Source organism: Haliotis rubra, unplaced genomic scaffold (assembly GCF_003918875.1).
Source record: "Haliotis rubra isolate DU_JTF1 unplaced genomic scaffold, ASM391887v1 Scf89, whole genome shotgun sequence".
NCBI classification, from domain to species: Eukaryota; Metazoa; Mollusca; class Gastropoda; order Lepetellida; family Haliotidae; genus Haliotis; species Haliotis rubra.
The window spans coordinates 902,623-925,986 of NW_025767623.1; the positions used below are offsets into that span (position 1 = coordinate 902,623).

A 23,364-nucleotide genomic window follows, 5' to 3' on the forward strand; every position below is an offset into this window, starting at 1 on the left:
AAGTCAGCGAGCCTGACCACCCGATCCCGTTAGTCGCCTCTTACGACAAGCACTGGTTGCTGCAGATCAATTCTAACCCGGATCTTGCCGGGTCGAACGCTCATAGAGGAAGTGAAAGGGCATTGTTTTATAAATTTGGAAGTTAAAATTTAGAATGGTCTATTTATTTCAATTTGGTTTTGGGATATTTTCACGGTTGACAACGACTTCGGTGCCGGTGTTTCAGGGTTGTGAGCACTTGTAACTACACGCTGACTGCCACCAGTGGATTCGTCAATGTGGATCTGCCTGGCTGGATGGAGTCAGAAGCTCTGGCATGTGGGACTGGATCCATGAAGGTTTATGACGGTAAGAAAAGCTACGACATACGTTATATTTTGGGTTACACTTTCACTTTTCAGGTTGGTTGGACAAATCTGGGGTTCGAACCTACCCTCTCAGGTCGAGGCACGAGTGCCAGCATACATAGTCTGCAAACTTACACGCTGACACACACTTACTCTGGCACAACCGCACACCTTGCAGTTCAGCCTCCACTTAAGATCACAATCAACTCCGCTCTAGCTCCCCCTCACCTCCTCTGGCCTCCTATAACTTCCACTCTGGATAAGATTCGCTTCCGCTCTAAGTAAATCTCGCTTCTGCTCGAGCCCATCGACACCTCGACTCTAACTCACCTTCAATTCCACTCAAGCTCATCCTATTCCACTCAAGCCAACCCTCACTTCTGCTCTAGCTCACCCTCACTTCCACCCTAGCTCACCCTCAATTCCGCTCTAGCTCACCCCCACTTTCATACTAGCTCATTCTTAATTCCACTCTAGCTGACCCTCACTTCCGCTCTAGCTCACCCTTAATTCCACTCTAGCTCATCCTCACTTCCAATCTAGCTCACCCTCAATTCCGCTCTAGCTCACCCTAACTCCCGCTCTAGCTCACCCTCACTTCCGCTCTAGCTCACCCCCACTTTCATACTAGCTCACTCTTAATTCCACTCTAGCTGACCCTCACTTCCGCTCTAGCTCACCCTTAATTCCACTCTAGCACACCCTCACTGCCGCTCTAGCTCACCCTTAATTCCACTCTAACTTACCCTCAATTCCACTCTAGCCCACCCTTAATTCCACTCTAGCTCACCCTCAATTCCACTCTAGCACACCCTCAATTCCACTCTAGTACACCCTTACCATCACTCTAGCTCACCCTCAATTCCACTCTATCTCACCCTCAATTACTCTATCTCACCCTCAATTCCACTCTAGCTCACCCTTAATTCCACTCTAGCACACCCTTAACTTCACTCTAGCTTACCCTCAATTCCGCACTAGCCCACCCTTAATTCCTCTCTAGCTCACCCTCAATTCCTCTCTAGCTCACCTTTAATTCCACGCAAGCACACCCTCACTTCCGCCCTAACTCACCCTAACTTCTACTCTAGCTCACCCTAACTTCCGCTCTAGCTCACCATCCAGCTCTAGCTCACCCCCATTTTCATACTAGCTCATCCTTAATTCCACTCTAGCTGACCCTCACTTCCGCTCTAGCTCACCCTTAATTCCACGCTAGCACACCCTCACTTCCACTCTAGCTTACCCTAATTTCCACTCTTGCTCACCCTCAATTCCGCTCTAGCTCACCCTCAATTCCGCTCTAGCACACCCTCACTTCCGCTCTAGCTCACCCTAACTTCCACTCTAGCTCACCCTTAATTCAACTCTAGCTGACCCTCAATTCCGTTCAAGCTCACCCTCAATTCAAATCTAGCTCACCCTCAATTCCACTCTAGCTCACCCTCAATTCCGCTCTAGCTCACCCTCAATTCCACTCTAGCTCACCCTTAATTCCACTCTAGCTCACCCTTACCCTCATTCTAGTACACCCTTACCTTCTGCTCTAGCTAACCCTCACTTCCGCTCTAGCTCACCCTTAATTCTACTCCATCTCACCCTCAATTCCACTCTAGCTCACCCTCAATTCCGCTCTAGCTCACCCTCATTTCCGCTCTAGCTCACCCTTAATTCCACTCTAGTACACCCTTACCTTCACTCTAGCCCTACCTTAATTCCACTCTTGCTCACCCTTAATTCCGCTCTATCTCACCCTCAATTCCGCTCTAGCACACCCTCAATTCCGCTGTAGCTCACCCTAAATTCCGCTGTAGCTCACCCTCAATTCCACTCTAGCTCACTCTCAATTCCGCTCTAGCACACCCTTAATTCCGCTCTATCTCACCCTTAATTCAACTCTAACTCACCCTCAATTCCACTCTAGCACACCCTCACTTCCACTCTCTCTCACCCTTACCTTCACTCTAGTACACCCTTACCTTCACTCTAGCCCTACCTTAATTCCACTCTTGCTCACCCTTAATTCCACTGTATCTCACCCTCAATTCCGCTCTAGCACACCCTCACTTCCGCTCTAGCTCACCCTAACTTCCTCTCTAGCTCACCCTTAATTCAACTCTAGCTGACCCTCAATTCCGATCATGCTCACCCTCAATTCCACTCTAGCACACCCTCACTTCCACTCTCTCTCACCCTTACCTTCACTCTAGTACACCCTTACCTTCACTCTAGCCCTACCTTAATTCCACTCTTGCTCACCCTTAATTCCACTGTATCTCACCCTCAATTCCGCTCTAGCACACCCTCACTTCCGCTCTAGCTCACCCTAACTTCCTCTCTAGCTCACCCTTAATTCAACTCTAGCTGACCCTCAATTCCGATCATGCTCACCCTCAATTCCGCTCTAGCTCACCCTCAATTCCGCTCTAGCTCACCTTTAATTCCACTCTAGCTCACCCTTAATTTCACTCTAGCTCACCCTTACCTTCATTCTAGTACACCCTTACCTTCCGCTCTAGCTAACCGTCACTTCCGCTCTAGCTCACCCTTAATTCCACTCCATCTCACCCTCAATTCCACTCTAGCTCACCCTCACTTCCGCCCTAGCTCACCCTCAATTCCGCTCTAGCTCACCCTCAATTCCGCTCTAGCTCACCCTCAATTCCGCTCTAGCTCACCCTCAATTCCACTCTAGCTCACCCTCACTTCCACTCTAGCACATCCTACAGATATATTTGGTCATGTTTCTAACTGCTATTTGTTTGAATATATTTCTATGAAGGTGACGGAAATGACAGGGTTATGATGATTGACAGCTGCGGAAGTGAACGGCCGTTCTGGTCCCTCGACAGCAGTGGACAGAGCCTGACAATTGAGATCAGCACCACATACAAGGGGGCAAAGCCCAAGCAGTTCATGCTGAAGGCCATCAGCATGCGAATGACAGGTACGTCAGTATGAGAGCTTCCGGTGATAGGTGGGTTGGTGGTCAGTATGAGAGTAGGGTCCGATGTTGGCATTGATGGGTGGGTTGGTGACAGGTGTGTCAGTATGATAGTAGGGTCCGATGTTGGCAGTGATGGGTGGGTTAGTTAAGGTGGGTTGGTGACAGGTGTGTCAGTATGAGAGTAGGGTCCGATGTTGGCATTGATGGGTGGGTTGGTGACAGGTGTGTCAGTATGAGAGTAGGGTCAGATGTTGGCAGTGATGGGTGGGTTAGTTAAGGTGGGTTGGTGACAGGTGTGTCAGTATGAGAGTAGGGTCCGATGTTGGCAGTAATGGGTGGGATGGTGACAGGTGTGTCAGTATGAGAGTAGGGTCAGATGTTGGCAGTGATTGGTGGGTTAGTTAAGGTGGGTTGGTGACAGGTGTGTCAGTATGAGAGTTGAGTTGAGTTGAGTTGAGTTGAGTTGGGCTTTACGTCACATCGGCATTATTCCAGCCATATAGTGACGAGAACAAGTCTGCATTAATATACATTGTAAGTACAAAGTGGTTTCGTTTCAAAGACATACATTCATTACGTTGTCATTTTAGAACAGAGAATGTCATAGCACTCAATTGAAAAGCAGGTACATTCGTTAGTACTGACAGTAGGGTCCGATGTTGGCAGTGATGGGTGGGTTGGTTAAGGTGGGTTGGTGACGGGTATATCAGTATGATAGTAGGGTCCGATGTTGGCAGTGATGGGTGGGATGGTTAAGGTGGAATGGTGACAGGTGTGTCAGTATTTGAGTAGGGTCCGATGTTGGCAGTGCTGGGTGGGTTGGTTAAGGTGGAATGGTGACAGGTGTGTCAGTATGAGAGTAGGGTCGGATGTTGGCAGTGATGGGTGGGTTAGTTAAGGTGGGTTGGTGACGGGTATATCAGTATGATAGTAGGGTCCGATGTTGGCAGTGATGGGTGGGATGGTGACAGGTGTGTCAGTATGAGAGTTGAGTTGAGTTGAGTTGAGTTGAGTTGGGCTTTACGTCACATCGGCATTATTCCAGCCATATAGTGACGAGAACAAGTCTGCATTAATATACATTGTAAGTACAAAGTGGTTTCGTTTCAAAGACATACATTCATTACGTTGTCATTTTAGAACAGAGAATGTCATAGCACTCAATTGAAAAGCAGGTACATTCGTTAGTACTGACAGTAGGGTCCGATGTTGGCAGTGATGGGTGGGTTGGTTAAGGTGGGTTGGTGACGGGTATATCAGTATGATAGTAGGGTCCGATGTTGGCAGTGATGGGTGGGATGGTTAAGAGTGGAATGGTGACAGGTGTGTCAGTATTTGAGTAGGGTCCGATGTTGGCAGTGCTGGGTGGGTTGGTTAACGGTAAGGTGTGTCAGTGACAGGTAGGGTCGGATGTTGGCAGTGATGGGTGGGTTGGCTATGGTGGGTTGGTGACGGTATATCAGTATGATAGTAGGGTCCGATGTTGGCAGTGATGGGTGGGGATGGTGGTGACAGGTATGTCAGTATGATAGTAGGGTCCGATGTTGGCAGTAATGGGTGGGATTGGTGACAGGGATGGTATGTCAGTATGAGAGTAGGGTCCGATGTTGGCAGTAATGGGTGGGATGGTGACAGGTGTGTCAGTATGAGAGTAGGGTCCGATGTTGGCAGTGATGGGTGGGATGGTGACAGGTGTGTCAGTATGATAGTAGGGTCCGATGTTGGCACAGTAGGTGGGTTGGTTAAGATGGGTTGGTGACAGGTAGTATGAGAGTATGATGTTAGTATGGGTCCGATGTTGGCAGTATGAGTAGGGTCCGATGTTGGCGGTGATGGGTGGGTTGGTGACGGGTATATCAGTATGATAGTAGGGTCCGATGTTGGCAGTAATGGGTGGGATGGTGACAGGTGTGTCAGTATGAGAGTAGGGTCCGATGTTGGCAGTAATGGGTGGGATGGTGACAGGTATGTCAGTATGAGAGTAGGGTCCGATGTTGGCAGTAATGGGTGGGATGGTGACAGGTGTGTCAGTATGAGAGTAGGGTCCGATGTTGGCAGTGATGGGTGGATAAAATAGCGGGGTGATGGGTGGGGGTATATCAGTATGATAGTAGGGTCCGATGTTGGCAGTGATGGGTGGGATGGTGACAGGTATATCAGTATGAGAGTAGGGTCCGATGTTGGCAGTAATGGGTGGGATGGTGACAGGGTGTGTCAGTATAGGGTCCGATGTTGGCAGTAATGGGTGGGATGGTGACAGGTGTGTCAGTATGAGAGTAGGGTCCGATGTTGGCAGTAATGGGTGGGATGGTGACAGGTGTGTCAGTATGAGAGTAGGGTCCGATGTTGGCAGTAATGGGTGGGATGGTGACGGGTGTGTCAGTATGATAGTAGGGTCCGATGTTGGCAGTGATGGGTGGGATGGTGACAGGTGTCAGTATGAGAGTAGGGTCCGATGTTGGCAGTGATGGGTGGATGGTGACAGGTGTGTCAGTATGAGTAGGGTCCGATGTTGGCAGTGATGGGTGGGTTGGTTGACGGGGTTGGTCAGTATGAGAGTAGGGTCCGATGTTGGCAGTGATGGGTGGGATGGTGACAGGTGTGTCAGTATGAGAGTAGGGTCGGATGTTGGCAGTGATGGGTGGGTTGGTGACGGGTATATCAGTATGATAGTTGGGTCCGATGTTGGCAGTGCTGGGTGGGTTGGTTAAGGTGGGTTGGTGACAGGTGTGTCAGTACTAGAGTAGGGTCCGATGTTGGCAGTGATGGGTGGGATGGTGACAGATTTGGGTGTGTCAGTATGAGAGTAGGGTCCGATGTTGGCAGTGATGGGTGGGTTGGTGACAGGTGTGTCAGTATGATAGTAGGGTCCGATGTCAGTACTAGAAGGTCCATGTTGGCAGTGATGGGTGGGTTGGTTAGGGTGGGTTGGTGACGGGTATATCAGTATGATAGTAGGGTCCGATGTTGGCAGTGATGGGTGGGATGGTGACAGGTGTGTCAGTATGAGAGTAGGGTCCGATGTTGGCAGTGATGGGTGGGATGGTGACAGGTGTGTCAGTATGAGAGTAGGGTCCGATGTTGGCAGTGATGGGTGGGTTGGTGACGGGTATATCAGTATGATAGTTGGGTCCGATGTTGGCAGTGATGGGTGGGATGGTGACAGGTATATCAGTATGATAGTTGGGTCCGATGTTGGCAGTGATGGGTGGGTTGGTGACGGGTATATCAGTATGATAGTAGGGTCCGATGTTGGCAGTGATGGGTGGGATGGTGACAGGTGTGTCAGTATGATAGTTGGGTCCGATGTTGGTCCGAGTGATGGGTGGGATGGATGGTGACAGGTGTGTCAGTACTATGATAGTAGGGTCCGATGTTGGCAGTGATGGGTGGGTTGGTGACGGGTATATCAGTATGATAGTTGGGTCCGATGTTGGCAGTGATGGGTGGGATGGTGACGGGTATATCAGTATGATAGTTGGGTCCGATGTTGGCAGTGATGGGTGGGTTGGTGACGGGTATATCAGTATGATAGTAGGGTCCGATGTTGGCAGTGATGGGTGGGATGGTGACAGGTGTGTCAGTATGATAGTGAGGTCCGATGTTGGCAGTGATGGGTGGGATGGTGACAGGTGGGTGTCGACAGTATGATAGTAGTTGGGTCCGATGTTGGCAGTGATGGGTGGGTTGGTGACGGGTATATCAGTATGATAGTTGGGTCCGATGTTGGCAGTGATGGGTGGGTTGGTGACGGGTATATCAGTATGATAGTTGGGTCCGATGTTGGCAGTGATGGGTGGGATGGTGACGGGTATATCAGTATGATAGTTGGGTCCGATGTTGGCAGTGATGGGTGGGTGGTGACAGGTGTTAAGGTGGATGTTGGTGATGGGTATATCAGTATCAGTATGATAGTTGGGTCCGATGTTGGCAGTGATGGGTGGGTTGGTGACAGGTATATCAGTATGATAGTTGGGTCCGATGTTGGCAGTGATGGGTGGGTTGGTGACGGGTATATCAGTATGATAGTAGGGTCCGATGTTGGCAGTGATGGGTGGGATGGTGACAGGTGTGTCGCAGTATGAAGTAGGGTCCGATGTTGGCAGTGATGGGTGGGTTGGTGACGGGTATATCAGTATGATAGTTGGGTCCGATGTTGGCAGTGATGGGTGGGATGGTGACGGGTATATCAGTATGATAGTTGGGTCCGATGTTGGCAGTGATGGGTGGGTTGGTTAAGGTGGGTTGGTGACGGGTATATCAGTATGATAGTTGGGTCCGATGTTGGCAGTGATGGGTGGGTTGGTTAAGGTGGGTTGGTGACGGGTATATCAGTATGATAGTTGGGTCCGATGTTGGCAGTGATGGGTGGGTTGGTGACAGGTATATCAGCAGTGATAAGGTGGGATAGTGACGGGTATATCGGTATGATAGTAGGGTCCGATGTTGGCAGTGATGGGTGGGATGGTGACAGGTGTGTCAGTATGAGAGTAGGGTCCGATGTTGGCAGTGATGGGTGGGTTGGTGGGACGGGTATATCAGTATGATAGTTGGGTCCGATGTTGGCAGTGATGGGTGGGTTGGTGACGGGTATATCAGTATGATAGTAGGGTCCGATGTTGGCAGTGATGGGTGGGTTGGGGTTGGTGACAGGTATATCAGTATGATAGTTGGGTCCGATGTTGGCAGTGATGGGTGGGATGGTGACGGGTATATCAGTATGATAGTTGGGTCCGATGTTGGCAGTGATGGGTGGGTTGGTGACGGGTATATCAGTATGATAGTTGGGTCCGATGTTGGCAGTGATGGGTGGGTTGGTGACGGGTATATCAGTATGATAGTAGGGTCCGATGTTGGCAGTGATGGGTGGGATGGTGACAGGTGTGTCAGTATGAGAGTAGGGTCCGATGTTGGCAGTGATGGGTGGGTTGGTGACGGGTATATCAGTATGATAGTTGGGTCCGATGTTGGCAGTGATGGGTGGGTTGGTGACGGGTATATCAGTATGATAGTAGGGTCCGATGTTGGCAGTGATGGGTGGGTTGGTGACAGGTGTGTCAGTATGATAGTAGGGTCCGATGTTGGCAGTGATGGGTGGGATGGTGACGGGTATATCAGTATGATAGTTGGGTCCGATGTTGGCAGTGATGGGTGGGTTGGTGACGGGTATATCAGTATGATAGTAGGGTCCGATGTTGGCAGTGATGGGTGGGATGGTGACAGGTGTGTCAGTATGATAGTAGGGTCCGATGTTGGCAGTGATGGGTGGGATGGTGACAGGTGTGTCAGTATGATAGTAGGGTCCGATGTTGGCAGTGATGGGTGGGTTGGTGACGGGTATATCAGTATGATAGTTGGGTCCGATGTTGGCAGTGATGGGTGGGTTGGTGACGGGTATATCAGTATGATAGTTGGGTCCGATGTTGGCAGTGATGGGTGGGATGGTGACGGGTATATCAGTATGATAGTTGGGTCCGATGTTGGCAGTGATGGGTGGGTTGGTTAAGGTGGGTTGGTGACGGGTATATCAGTATGATAGTTGGGTCCGATGTTGGCAGTGATGGGTGGGTTGGTGACGGGTATATCAGTATGATAGTTGGGTCCGATGTTGGCAGTGATGGGTGGGTTGGTGACGGGTATATCAGTATGATAGTAGGGTCCGATGTTGGCAGTGATGGGTGGGATGGTGACAGGTGTGTCAGTATGAGAGTAGGGTCCGATGTTGGCAGTGATGGGTGGGTTGGTGACGGGTATATCAGTATGATAGTTGGGTCCGATGTTGGCAGTGATGGGTGGGATGGTGACGGGTATATCAGTATGATAGTTGGGTCCGATGTTGGCAGTGATGGGTGGGTTGGTTAAGGTGGGTTGGTGACGGGTATATCAGTATGATAGTTGGGTCCGATGTTGGCAGTGATGGGTGGGTTGGTTGGTGACAGGTTGGTGACGGGTATATCAGTATGATAGTTGGGTCCGATGTTGGCAGTGATGGGTGGGTTGGTGACAGGTATATCAGTATGATAGTAGGGTCCGATGTTGGCAGTGATGGGTGTTAAGGGGATGGTGACAGGTATGTCAGTATGAGAGTAGGGTCCGATGTTGGCAGTGATGGGTGGGTTGGTGACAGGTATATCAGTATGATAGTTGGGTCCGATGTTGGCAGTGATGGGTGGGTTGGTGACGGGTATATCAGTATGATAGTAGGGTCCGATGTTGGCAGTGATGGGTGGGTTGGTGACAGGTATATCAGTATGATAGTTGGGTCCGATGTTGGCAGTGATGGGTGGGATGGTGACGGGTATATCAGTATGATAGTTGGGTCCGATGTTGGCAGTGATGGGTGGGTTGGTGACGGGTATATCAGTATGATAGAGTTGGGTCCGATGTTGGCAGTGATGGGTGGGTTGGTGACGGGTATATCAGTATGATAGTAGGGTCCGATGTTGGCAGTGATGGGTGGGATGGTGACAGGTGTGTCAGTATGAGAGTAGGGTCCGATGTTGGCAGTGATGGGTGGGTTGGTGACGGGTATATCAGGCATGAGTAGGGTCCGATGTTGGCAGTGATGGGTGGGTTGGTGACGGGTATATCAGTATGATAGTAGGGTCCGATGTTGGCAGTGATGGGTGGGTTGGTGACAGGTATATCAGTATGATAGTAGGGTCCGATGTTGGCAGTGTGATGGGTGGGATGGTGACAGGTATGTCAGTATGAGAGTAGGGTCCGATGTTGGCAGTGATGGGTGGGGTTGGTGACGGGTATATCAGTATGATAGTTGGGTCCGATGTTGGCAGTGATGGGTGGGTTGGTGACGGGTATATCAGTATGATAGTTGGGTCCGATGTTGGCAGTGATGGGTGGGTTGGTGACAGGTGTGTCAGTACTAGAGTAGGGTCCGATGTTGGCAGTGATGGGTGGGTTGGTGACGGGTATATCAGTATGATAGTTGGGTCCGATGTTGGCAGTGATGGGTGGGTTGGTGACGGGTATATCAGTATGATAGTAGGGTCCGATGTTGGCAGTGATGGGTGGGTTGGTGACAGGTGTGTCAGTATGAGAGTAGGGTCCGATGTTGGCAGTGATGGGTGGGTTGGTTAAGGTGGGTTGGTGACAGATATGTCAGTATGATAGTAGGGTCCGATGTTGGCAGTGATGGGTGGGTTGGTGACAGGACAAGTATGTCAGTATGAGAGTAGGGTCCGATGTTGGCAGTGATGGGTGGGTTGGTTAAGGTGGGGTTGGTGACAGGTATGTCAGTATGATAGTAGGGTCCGATGTTGGCAGTGATGGGTGGGTTGGTGACAGGTGTGTCAGTATGAGAGTAGGGTCGGATGTTGGCAGTGATGGGTGGGTTGGTGACAGGTATGTCAGTATGATAGTTGGGTCCGATGTTGGCAGTGCTGGGTGGGTTGGTTAAGGTGGGTTGGTGACAGGTGTGTCAGTACTAGAGTAGGGTCCGATGTTGGCAGTGATGGGTTGGTTGGTTAAGGTGGGTTGGTGACAGATATGTCAGTATGATAGTAGGGTCCGATGTTGGCAGTGATGGGTGGGTTGGTGACAGGTATGTCAGTATGATAGTAGGGTCCGATGTTGGCAGTGATGGGTGGGTTGGTTAAGGTGGGTTGGTGACAGATATGTCAGTATGATAGTAGGGTCCGATGTTGGCAGTGATGGGTGGGTTGGTGACAGGTGTGTCAGTACTAGAGTAGGGTCCGATGTTGGCAGTGATGGGTGGGTTGGTTAAGGTGGGTTGGTGACAGATATGTCAGTATGATAGTAGGGTCCGATGTTGGCAGTGATGGGTGGGTTGGTGACAGGTGTGTCAGTATGAGAGTAGGGTCCGATGTTGGCAGTGATGGGTGGGTTGGTTAAGGTGGGTTGGTGACAGATATGTCAGTATGATAGTAGGGTCCGATGTTGGCAGTGATGGGTGGGTTGGTGACAGGTGTGTCAGTATGAGAGTAGGGTCGGATGTTGGCAGTGATGGGTGGATTGGTTAAGGTGGGTTGGTGACAGGTGTGTCAGTATGAGAGTAGGGTCCGATGTTGGCAGTGCTGGTGGGTTGCTTAAGGTGGGTTGGTGACAGGTATGTCAGTATGAGAGTAGGGTCCGATGTTGGCAGTGCTGGTGGGTTGCTTAAGGTGGGTTGGTGACAGGTATGTCAGTATGATAGTAGGGTCCGATGTTGGCAGTGATGGGTGGATTGGTTAAGGTGGGTTAGTGACAGGTGTAGGGCCAGATGTTGGCAGTGATGGGTGGGTTGGCTATGATGGGTTGGTGACAGGTATGTCAGTATGATAGTTGGGTCCGATGTTGGCAGTGATGGGTGGGATGGTGACAGGTATGTCAGTATTTGAGTAGGGTCGGATGTTGGCAGTGATGGGTGGGTTGGTTAAGGTGGGTTGGTGACAGGTATGTCAGTATGGGAGTAGGGTCGGATGTTGGCAGTGATGGGTGGGTTGGTTAAGGTTAGTTGGTGACAGGTATGTCAGTATGATAGTAGGGTCCGATGTTGGCGGTGATGGGTGGGTTGGTTAAGGTGGGTTGGTGACAAGTATGTTAGTATGTGAGTTTGATGTGGTGAGTGAGTGGATTCGTCGGTGTGTCTGTGGATGAGTTTGTGTCTGTGCCTGTGAGTCTGTACGTGCGTGCATGTCCGCCTGAACTAGTATGGACTAATCCAGGTATTAAAGTGCTAACCCACAGAGATAGCATGACAAATCTAGCGTGGAAACATTAGTGAGTCAGTGAGGTGAGTGAGGGAGGGAGGGAGCGAGCAGAATGGCGTGTTAGTGGGTGCGGGAATCACTTGATGGGCCTTTGAGTGACTGAGTAACTCAATGGCCTTCTGAGAAATCAGGGCCAGTTCTGTGGAACTCTCTCCACATCACGAACGTTACCACACTCAGTTCCTTCCAACAAAAAACTCAAAACGCATCACTTTGCAAAGCCTACCAGTGATCAGCGTTCTTGAGCAATCTTTCATGGAAAGGGCGCCATACAAGTGACTAGTTCTATTATTATTATTATGTTTTACAGATTAAACATAGTATGCAGCAAAGAGGGTTCGGGGCCCTTGCCCCCTCTACTCGCAGCCCAGACAGCGAATGGGACTTCTCCCAGGAAACGCTACCTAGTCGAACCCACCAAGAACTTTCCGGAGAATATGTAGACTCCCCAACACTGCAGCCTTCTGCATTACCCAGAGTGTCAGATGGGCTGTGCTTCCGGTGGAGAACCCGAGCACTCTCCTGATCTGCGCCAGGAGATCAAGAGGTACCAAACCAAGGGCACCGAGAACAATGGGGAGCCTGAGACAGTGTATTTGGGATGCAAGCGAGACATTTCAAAGGCGAGGTCCGCATACTTAGCATGCTTTTCCTGAATCTTGCCAATCATATTATTATTACTCACCTGATACAAATGTAGATTTATAATTGTTATGTTATGATTACAGTACCCGACTGTGCCGCTGTGGCCAACTTCCCGATAGGACCAATGTCGTCGTATATTTGGTATCCCAACTTCATGAGAGCTTCAGGGTAGGTACACCCATATGGATACGGACACTCCGCACTCCGCCGCAGGACTGGTCAACTCGGAGTCAGTATAATGTGTCTGAGTGGGGTATTCATGCTTCACTGCGGCATGGTACCTCAGTGGGCTAGCACTATAAAACCAGCTTCAGTCTGGGCTAGTACAAGCAGTCGCACATACACATACACAAGTATGCACGTCGTCATATGAGCGAAATATTCTCAAGCAAATATTCTCAAGCACGATGTTAAACCCAATTTCACCTCTCACCCACACTCCACCGCAGTGGTGACTCAGCCTACCATCACTGCCATAGGCTAATTTGCATATCACGTGACCGGACCTTTCTCTTGTTTATGTACAAACGCACATACTTGTAAGTCAGAAGGGGCAGGCCTTAATGCAAGTTTTTCGGTGCGCTCCTCATGTTGTTTTACATTGTTATGTAAACAACTTTTTCTACAACTGCGACAGTAGGGTTTATAACAATACATATTTACACATCAAAGTGACTGCATTGCTTCCCTCAAGTGGGCTTGGATGACATCACGTCGAACCGCACAGCCTATGTAAACAAAGGATCCCTACGCAAATCGAAATAGTGTGAAACGTTTTAGAATATTTTCTCAGTGAAAGTAACTCATTCTTTCAAAGAAGTTAATTAGATGTGTAGACCCGTCAAAAGTAAAACCGATCACCGATCGTCACTCATCTCTCTGGGCTGTGGCAGAGGTACTATGCTGGCCACATGAAACTCTGGGTAGGATAGTGTGAAATCCCACCACTCAGCCTTCTCTTTACTATGCGGAAATCTGTCTATAATGGTCCTTTAACGCAAAGAAGCGTCTGGAACATAACATCCTGTCTGACTGTCTGTCTAATCTGTCTGATCTGGTGGTCAGGCTCGTTGACCTGGTCATCACATATCATCGTATCCCAGTTGGGTAGATAGATGCTCGTGCTGTTGATCACTGGATTGTCTGGTCCAGACTCGATTGTTTACAGACCGTCGCTATAAAGCTGGAATATTGCTGAGTGCGGCGTTAAACAACAATCAACAACCAATCCTTTGGACCCCTTGTTATGGAGGTCAAGGTCAAATCCTGCCCAACCCACTGTAAGCTGAGGGGTGGTGGGGTATATTTGTGGTTAACACGTCACGCCGAGGACCCGGGGTCGATTCCCCACATGGGTACAATGTGTGAACCCCATTTCTGGTGTCCCCCGCCGTGATGTTGCTGGAATATTGCTAAAAGCAGCGTAAAACCTCACTCACTCACTCACTCACTCACTCACTCACGCACGCACGCACGCACGCACGCACGCACGCACGCACGCACGCACGCTCGCTCGCTCGCTCACTCACTCACTCACTCACTCACTCACCACTGTAATCCGTGTTTGACCCCCAGGGTATACTGTGACAAGACCCTGCTGGCACCAGGCACTACGGTTCGGGTCACTGTCATCAGCAACACAACAGGACTAGACGTCCCGTGTAACAGTCCATTCCCTGTTGAAGTACTGGAAGGTGAGTGTACTTTATCAATACACTGTATTGTGAAGGGGTTAAAGCGCTCGCTTGTCACGCCGAAGACCCGGGTTCGATTCCCCACTTGGGTACAATGTGTAAAATTCATTTCTGGTATTTCCCGCTATGATATTGCTGGAATATTGCTAAAAGTGGCATAAAACTAAACTCACTCACTCACCGTGTTGTGAAATATATACACAACACATATACATGTAAGGTCAAATATTGACTTTCTGCAGAATCTGTACAAAAACAATACAGTTAACATAAATTACTTGAGAACAAATTTACCATGCACACATAGAGAATACATACAGACAGAGATAACGGGAGAATAAAGTTAGTATACATAACTGTAGAATACAGTTGACATAGATACCTAGACAATACAGTTGACATACATAACCGGAGATTATAGTTAACGTAGATAACTGGAGAATATAGTTAACATTGATGCCTAGAGAATACAGTTAACATAGATTCCTAGAGAATACAGTTAACATAGATGCCAAGAGAATACAGTTAACATAGATTCCTAGAGATTACAGTTAACATAGATGCCCAGAGAATACAGTTAACATAGGTGCCTAGAGAATACAGTTAACATACATCCCTAGAGAATACAGTTAACATAGATGCCAAGAAAATACAGTTAACATAGATGACTAGAGAATACAGTTAACATGGATGCCTAGATCATACAGTTAACATAGATGCCTAGAGAATACAGTTAACATAGATTCCTCGAGAATACAGTTAACATAGATGCCAAGAGAATACAGTTAACATAGATTCCTAGAGATTACAGTTAACATAGATGCCAAGAGAATACAGTTAACATAGGTGCCTAGAGAATACAGTTAACATACATCCCTAGAGAATACAGTTAACATAGATGCCAAGAAAATACAGTTAACATAGATGCCTAGAGAATACAGTTAACATGGATGCCTAGATCATACAGTTAACATAGATGCCTAGAGAATACAGTTAACATAGATTCCTAGAGAATACAGTTAACATAGATGCCAAGAGAATACAGTTAACATAGATGACTAGAGAATACAGTTAACATGGATGCCTAGATCATACAGTTAACATAGATGCCTATAGAATACAGTTAACATAGATGCCCAGAGAATACAGTTAACATAGGTGCCTAGAGAATACAGTTAACATAGATCCCTAGAGAATACAGTTAACATAGATCCCTAGAGAATACAGTTAACATAGATGCCTAGAGAATACAGCTAACATAGATACCTAGAGAATATAGTTAACATAGATGCCTAGAGAATACAGTTAACATAGATGCCTAGAGCATACAGTTAACATAGATGTCTAGAGAATACAGTTGATATAGATACCTGGACAATACAGTTAACATAGATGCCTAGAGAATATAGTTAACATAGATGCCTAGAGCATACAGTTAACATAGATGTCTAGAGGATATAGTTAACGTAGATGCCTAGAGAATACAGTTAACATAAATAACAGGAGAATATAGTTAACATAGATGCCTAGAGAATACAGCTACATAGATGCCTAGAGAATACAGTGTAACATAGATGCCTAGAGAATATAGTTAACATACATAACAGGAGAATATAGTTAACATAGATGCCTAGAGAATACAGCAACATAGATGCCTAGAGAATACAGTTAACATAGATGCCTAGAGAATACAGTTAACATAGATGCCTAGAGAATATAGTTAACATAGATGCCTAGAGAATACAGTTAACATAGATGCCTAGAGAATACAGTTAACATACATAACTGGAGAATATAGTTAACATAGATGCCTAGAGAATACAGCAACATAGATGCCTAGAGAATACAGTTAACATAGATGCCTATAGAATACAGTTAACATAGATGCCTAGAGAATACAGTTAACATAGATGCCTAGAGAATACAGTTCACATAGATGCCTAGAGAATACAGTTAACATAGATGCCCACCAGGAATACAGTTAACATAGATGCCTAGAAGAATACAGTTAACATAGATGCCTAGAGAATATAGTTAACATAGATGCCTAGAGAATACAGTTAACATAGATGCCTAGAGAATATAGTTAACATAGATGCCTAGAGAATACAGTTAACATAGATGCCTAGAGAATACAGTTAACATACATAACTGGAGAATATAGTTAACATAGATGCCTAGAGAATACAGCAACATAGATGCCTAGAGAATACAGTTAACATAGATGCCTATAGAATACAGTTAACATAGATGCCTAGAGAATACAGTTAACATAGATGCCTAGAGAATACAGTTCACATAGATGCCTAGAGAATACAGTTAACATAGATGCCTAGAGAATACAGTTAACATAGATGCCTAGAGAATACAGTTAACATAGATGCCTAGAGAATATAGTTAACATAGATGCCTAGAGAATACAGTTAACATAGATGCCTAGAGAATACAGTTAACATAGATGCCTAGAGAATACAGTTAACATAGATGCCTAGAGAATATAGTTAACATACATTACAGGAGAATATAGTTAACATAGATGCCTAGAGAATACAGCAACATAGATGCCTAGAGAATACAGTTAACATAGATGCCTATAGAATACAGTTAACATAGATGCCTAGAGAATATAGTTAACATAGATGCCTAGAGAATACAGTTAACATAGATGCCTAGAGAATACAGTTAACAAAGATGCCTAGAGAATACAGTTAACATAGATGCCTAGAGAATACAGTTAACATAGATGCCTAGAGCATACAGTTAACATAGATACCTATAGAATACAGTTAACATAGATGCCTAGAGAATATAGTTAACATAGATGCCTATAGAATACAGTTAACATAGATGCCAAGAGAATACAGTTAACATACATCCCTAGAGAATACAGCAACATAGATGCCTAGAGAATAGACAGACATTCAGGGAGACCAGACGCAACTCTGGAGCACACAGACCAAAGGTATCACCAATATTCATCACACCCTCCATTTGCTCTGTATTGTCAGGTGCGACAGGGACGACAAACATCTCCAAGACCTGCATGCCCAAACCCATGTTTTTGAGTACCGGGCCTGACCTCAGGCTGAGAACTGTGTCATCTGAGAGATTCCTTCTCAGGGTTGCTTCATTTGGTAAGTCTGGTCTGAGTAACACTGAGTATAATGATAATAATAAAAATGTAGAATATTTATAAGAAACTTTCACGGCCTCATATCTTGCTCAAAGCGCACAAATATATTCTGATCATTATTACCCCGCACTATGACACATCTGGAGTGTGTTATACCTGTCATACATCTGTTGTGTGTTATACCTGTCATACATCTGTTGTGTGTTATACCTGGCATACATCTGGTGTGTGTTATACCTGTGATACACCTGGTGTGTGTTATACCTGTCATACATCTGTTGTGTGTTATACCTGTCATACATCTGGTGTGTGTTATACCTGTCATACATCTGGCGTGTGTTATACCTTTCACACAACTGGTGTGTGTTATACCTGTCATACATCTGTTGTGTGTTATACCTGTCATACATCTGGAGTGTGTTATACCTGTCATACATCTGTTGTGTGTTATACCTGTCATACATCTGTTGTGTGTTATACCTGTCATACATCTGTTGTGTGTTATACCTGTCATACATCTGTTGTGTGTTATACCTTTCACACAACTGGTGTGTGTTATACCTGTCATACATCTGGAGTGTGTTATACCTGTCATACATCTGTTGTGTGTTATACCTGTCATACATCTGTTGTGTGTTATACCTGTCATACATCTGTTGTGTGTTATACCTTTCACACAACTGGTGTGTGTTATACCTGTCATATATCTGTTGTGTGTTATACCTGTCATACATCTGGCGTGTGTTATACCTGTCATACATCTGGCGTGTGTTATACCTGTCATACATCTGTTGTGTGTTATACCTGTCATACATCTGACGTGTGTTATACCTGTCATACATCTGTTGTGTGTTATACCTGTCATACATCTGGCGTCTGTTATACCTGTGATACATCTGGCGTGTGTTATACCTGTCATACATCTGGAGTGTGACACACCTGTCATACATCTGCAGTGTGTTATACCTATCATATATCTGGTGTATGTTACACCTGTCATACATCTGGAGTGTGTTACACCTGTCATACACCTGGTGTGTATTACACCTGTCATACATCTGGTGTGTGTCATACCTGTCGTACCTCTGGAGTGTGTTATACCTGTCATACATCTGGAGTGTGTTATACCTGTCATACACATGGTGTGTATTACACCTGTCATACATCTGGCGTGTGTTATACCTGTCATACATCTGGTGTGTGTTATACCTGTCATACATCTGGAGTGTGTTATACCTGTCATACATCTGGTGTGTATTACACCTGTCATACATCTGGAGTGTGTTATACCTGTCATACATCTGGTGTGTGTTATACCTGTCATACATCTGGAGTGTGTTATACCTGTCATACATCTTGTGTGTGTTATACCTGTCGTATATCTGGAGTGTATTACACCTGTCATACATCTGGCGTGTGTTATACCTGTCATACATCTGGTGTGTGTTATACCTGTCATACATCTGGTGTGTATTACACCTGTCATACATCTGGTGTGTGTTATACCTGTCATACATCTGGTGTGTGTTATACCTGTCATAGATCTGGTGTGTACTACACCTGTCATTCATCTGGAGTGTCTTATACCTGTCATACATCTGGTGTGTGTTATACCTGTCATACATCTGGAGTGTGTTATACCTGTCATACATCTGGTGTGTGTTATACCTGTCATATATCTGGTGTATGTTACACCTGTCATACATCTGGAGTGTGTTACACCTTTCATACACATGGTGTGTATTACACCTGTCATACATCTGGTGTGTGTCATACCTGTCGTACATCTGGAGTGTGTTATACCTTTCATACACATGGTGTGTGTTATACCTGTCATACATCTGGTGTGTGTTACACCTGTCATACATCTGGTGTGTATTACACCTGTCATACATCTGGTGTGTGTTATACCTGTCATACATCTGGAGCGTGTTATACCTGTCATACATCTGGAGTGTGTTATACCTGTCATACATCTGGAGTGTGTTATACCTGTCATACACATGGTGTGTATTACACCTGTCATACATCTGGAGTGTGTTACACCTGTCATACATCTGGTGTCTATTACACCTTTCATACATCTGGTGTGTGTTATACCTGTCATACATCTGGAGTGTGTTATACATGTCATACATCTGGTGTGTATTACACCTGTCATACATCTGGAGTGTGTTATACCTGTCATACATCTGGAGTGTGTTATACCTGTTATACATCTGGTGTGTGTTATATCTGTCATAGATCTGGTGTGCGTTATATCTGTCATACATCTGGTGTGTGTTATACCTGTCATACATCTGTTGTGTGTTATACCTGTCATACATCTGTTGTGTGTTATACCTGTCATACATCTGGTGTGTCTTATACCTGTCATATATCTGTAGTGTTTTACACCTGTCATACATATGGGTATTGACGTTTTTATTGGTGAGATAGGTACCTGCTACACGAGCTGCGAGGGGTCGAACATTGTTGTGTTTACAGCTCCCTCTACGGATAAAAAGTGGGAGAAGATGAGGTCGCAGGATTTGGTCGATGTTGCGATTTGCTGTAACACTGCCTTCAACCACCGCTCGCTCTGTTCTACCCATGTAGGAAATGATTCCCCACACCATGACGCCTCCCCACTAAATCGGTCCACCTGTCGAACGCAGTTCGGCGCAAAACGTTCGTGTTGACATCGATAGACACGTTGCCTCCAATCCCGTCGTTGCAGGATGAAACGCCACTCATCGCTGAACCAAACGCGTCGCCAGTTCCTCAGGTTCCATACCTGTATCTTGTTGGACCACTGGACACGTCGTTGTCGGTGTAGCCGTGTCAGGACAGCTCCAACTTTTGGTCGATACGCTCCAATTATCGCTTCTCTCAGACAATTTCAGATGGTTTGGTCGGAAATTCTTCGAAGACCAAACACCTGTCCTTCAGCGTCCTTTGCTGTAGCAAATTGAAGCACCCGGATGTTTGTATTTATGACGTTCTTGTTGCAGCCTCACAGTGTAACGGAATGTTTATGAAAATGGCGGCCGACAATGGTACTGCAAAGACAGCAGAACATGAGGACATTCAGAGGTAGGATAACTGATGATCCCATGATTGCCAAGTCACCCACCCTGACCCCTCCCCATGAGGCTGCCATGTCACCCACCCACCCTGACCCCTCCAAAAAGTAGATTGCCATGTCACCCACCCACCCTGACCCCTCCAAACTAGGGTTGCCATCTCACCCAACCACCCTGACCCTCCCCATGAAGTTGTCATATCACCCACCCACCCTGACCAGTCCAAACTAGGTTGCCATGTCACCCACCCACCCTGACCCTCCAAACTAGGGTTGCCATGTCACCCACCCACCCTGACCCTCTCCCCATGAGGCTGCCATGTCACCCACCCGCCCTGACCCCTCCAAACTAGGTTGCCATGTCACCCACCCACCCTGACCCTCCAAACTAGTTGCCAAGTCACCCACCAACCCTGACCCTCCAAACTAGGGTTGCCATGTCACCCACCAACCTAGACCCCTCCAAACTAGTTGCCAAGTCACCCACCCACCCTGACCCCTCCAAACTAGGTTGCCGTGTCACCCACCTACCCTGTCCCCTCCAAACTAGATTGCCATATCACCCACCCACCCTGACCCCTCCCCATGAAGTTGTCATATAATCCACCCACCCTGTCTCCTCCAAACTAGTTGCCATGTCACCCACCCACCCTCCTCCCCAAAACTAAGTTTCCATGTCACCCACCCACCCTGACCACTCAAAACTAGGTTGCCATGTCACCCACCCACCCTGACCCTCCACATTCGTTGCCATGTCACCCACCCACCCTGACCCCTTCCCATGAGGTTGCCATGTCACCCACTCTGATCCCCCAAACTATGTTGTCAAGTCACCCACCCCACCCTAACCCCTCCCCATGAGGTTGCCATGTCACCCACCCTGACCCCTCCAAACTATGTTGCCAAGTCACCCCCCACCCCCACCCCAACCTGACCCCTCCCCGTTGCCATCATGTAATATGGACTCGAGGTATTAGATACAGGAGCCTGTTGTGTGTGTTCCAGGAACTCCATGTGCATGTACCGAGTGATGGCGCCCAGTGACGATGAGGTGGTAAACGTTCACATAGAGTCAACCCTGATGGACATGGCCGACTGTGTCACAGTATATGATGGTAAGGACACTGGCTATCAATATAGATCATAGACATCGATTAGCGTTAACACAATATCGATTGACTATCGATAAATATCGGAAACCTAACTTTGAGCAAAATTGCCCAAAATATCATGTCGTTTGTCTATTGGCTGAGTACTCTTCTAATATTTTCAATGTACCCTGCTTACATGTGAGTAACATTTTCTATGTTACCCGCTGGGAATGACGAACTGTAGGAATTCATTTGGTACTTCGTGTTAGTAATTCTTTATCTCGAATAATTGAGTCTATATTATGAGCGGAAAGTACCGATGTTTTGCGAATGCAAATCGAAGGAAGGGAGATAACTTAAAATATGTTTTTCTTGTCTGTCGTTGTCGGTATTGGATAATTGCCTTACTCTGGTATTCCTAGACGGATGAGTGAGTGAGTGGGTTAAAGTTTAGCGTCACATCGGCAATATTTCAGCCATATCGTGACGAGAATTTGAATCTTAAGACTAAATACATACGGAATAATAACCTGTCATGGGTGGAGAGTAGAATAACAGTTAGAAGTTACAACTAGTTGATAGCATTTAAAAGAATAGATAATAAACAACAACAAATGTGAAAATGGGCTAAAGACCGCCAACAACTGAAGGTACATCACCATGCTAGGGACCATGGGGACTTACATTACTTTTGCTACCTGCATGGACCCTGGCTGGATTTACACCATCCCTTCAGCCGCTGGTGATTGTAGGTAAAGTTTAGCCAAGTGTAAAATAACAAAAAAAATACTACGTTTAAAAATCTGGTAAGTTTGAATTGAACTTTGAAAGTTTTGAACATACTACTCCTAGACGGGACTCAACCAGACACAAGTACTACAATATGTACTTGATTGAGAAAGTGTAATCTCAAATACAACATATGTTATATCTGGACACTTTCTAAGTGGCATTGTGTATTCATAGCTCAGGCAACGGGTGCGATGCCCAGTTTTGCTCGTAAGAGAGGTGAGGTGAGGTGAGGTGAGGTGAAATTGGGTTTAACGTCGTGCTGGAGAATATTTCGCTCATATGACGACGTGCATGCGTATGTATGTGTATGTGCGGCTGTTTGTACTAGCCCAGACTGAAGCTGGTTTTATAGTGCTAGCCCACTGAGATACCATACCGCAGTGAAGCATGAATACCCCACTCAGACACATTATACGGACTCCGAGCCGACCAGTCCTTGTTGTACCCATTAATGCCCAGCGCCAGGCAGGGTCCAACAATTACCATATTTTAACGTCTTTTGGTATGACGCGGTGGGGGATCGAACCCGCGACCTTCCGCTCTCCGGGCGGACGCTCTAACCACTACACCACGGAGGCGGTCCGTAACAAAGGTAAAAGCATGTGATGTAGACTACCAGTTGTCCGATTTGTGGAAGCGGCGATGGCTGAGTGGGTTAGATCGCTAACTTTGTGTGCTGGCGATTGGGTGCCTGACTCTGAGAATGGGGATTCCAAAAAGGTGCTAGAGTCTGTACTGAGACAGTGCTATCCCAATGTAACGTATGTTACATCTGACCACTTTCTAAAAAGCATCGTGTATTCATAGCTTCAGCAGTGGGAGCCCAATTAAACTTGTCAGTTGGCCACACAAAGTATGTCACTAGACTGCCTGTTGTCAGGTCTCCATCTCACTGGAAGCCACGGTGGCTGAGTGGGTTAGA

The 23,364-nt window shown here is 46.8% G+C and overlaps 1 protein-coding gene across 1 annotated transcript in view; it reads left to right on the forward strand.

Moving 5' to 3' along the window:
• LOC124263617 (cubilin-like) overlaps positions 1–23,364 on the forward strand; it is a 49,173-nt gene that overhangs the window by 16,486 nt on the left and 9,323 nt on the right. The window contains exons 6-12 of the mRNA XM_046698267.1: positions 227–348; positions 3,130–3,294; positions 12,752–12,836; positions 14,244–14,362; positions 17,371–17,496; positions 20,489–20,570; positions 21,565–21,674. Coding sequence (XP_046554223.1) covers positions 227–348; positions 3,130–3,294; positions 12,752–12,836; positions 14,244–14,362; positions 17,371–17,496; positions 20,489–20,570; positions 21,565–21,674 — 809 coding nt within the window. The remainder of the gene's footprint in view (positions 1–226; positions 349–3,129; positions 3,295–12,751; positions 12,837–14,243; positions 14,363–17,370; positions 17,497–20,488; positions 20,571–21,564; positions 21,675–23,364) is intronic.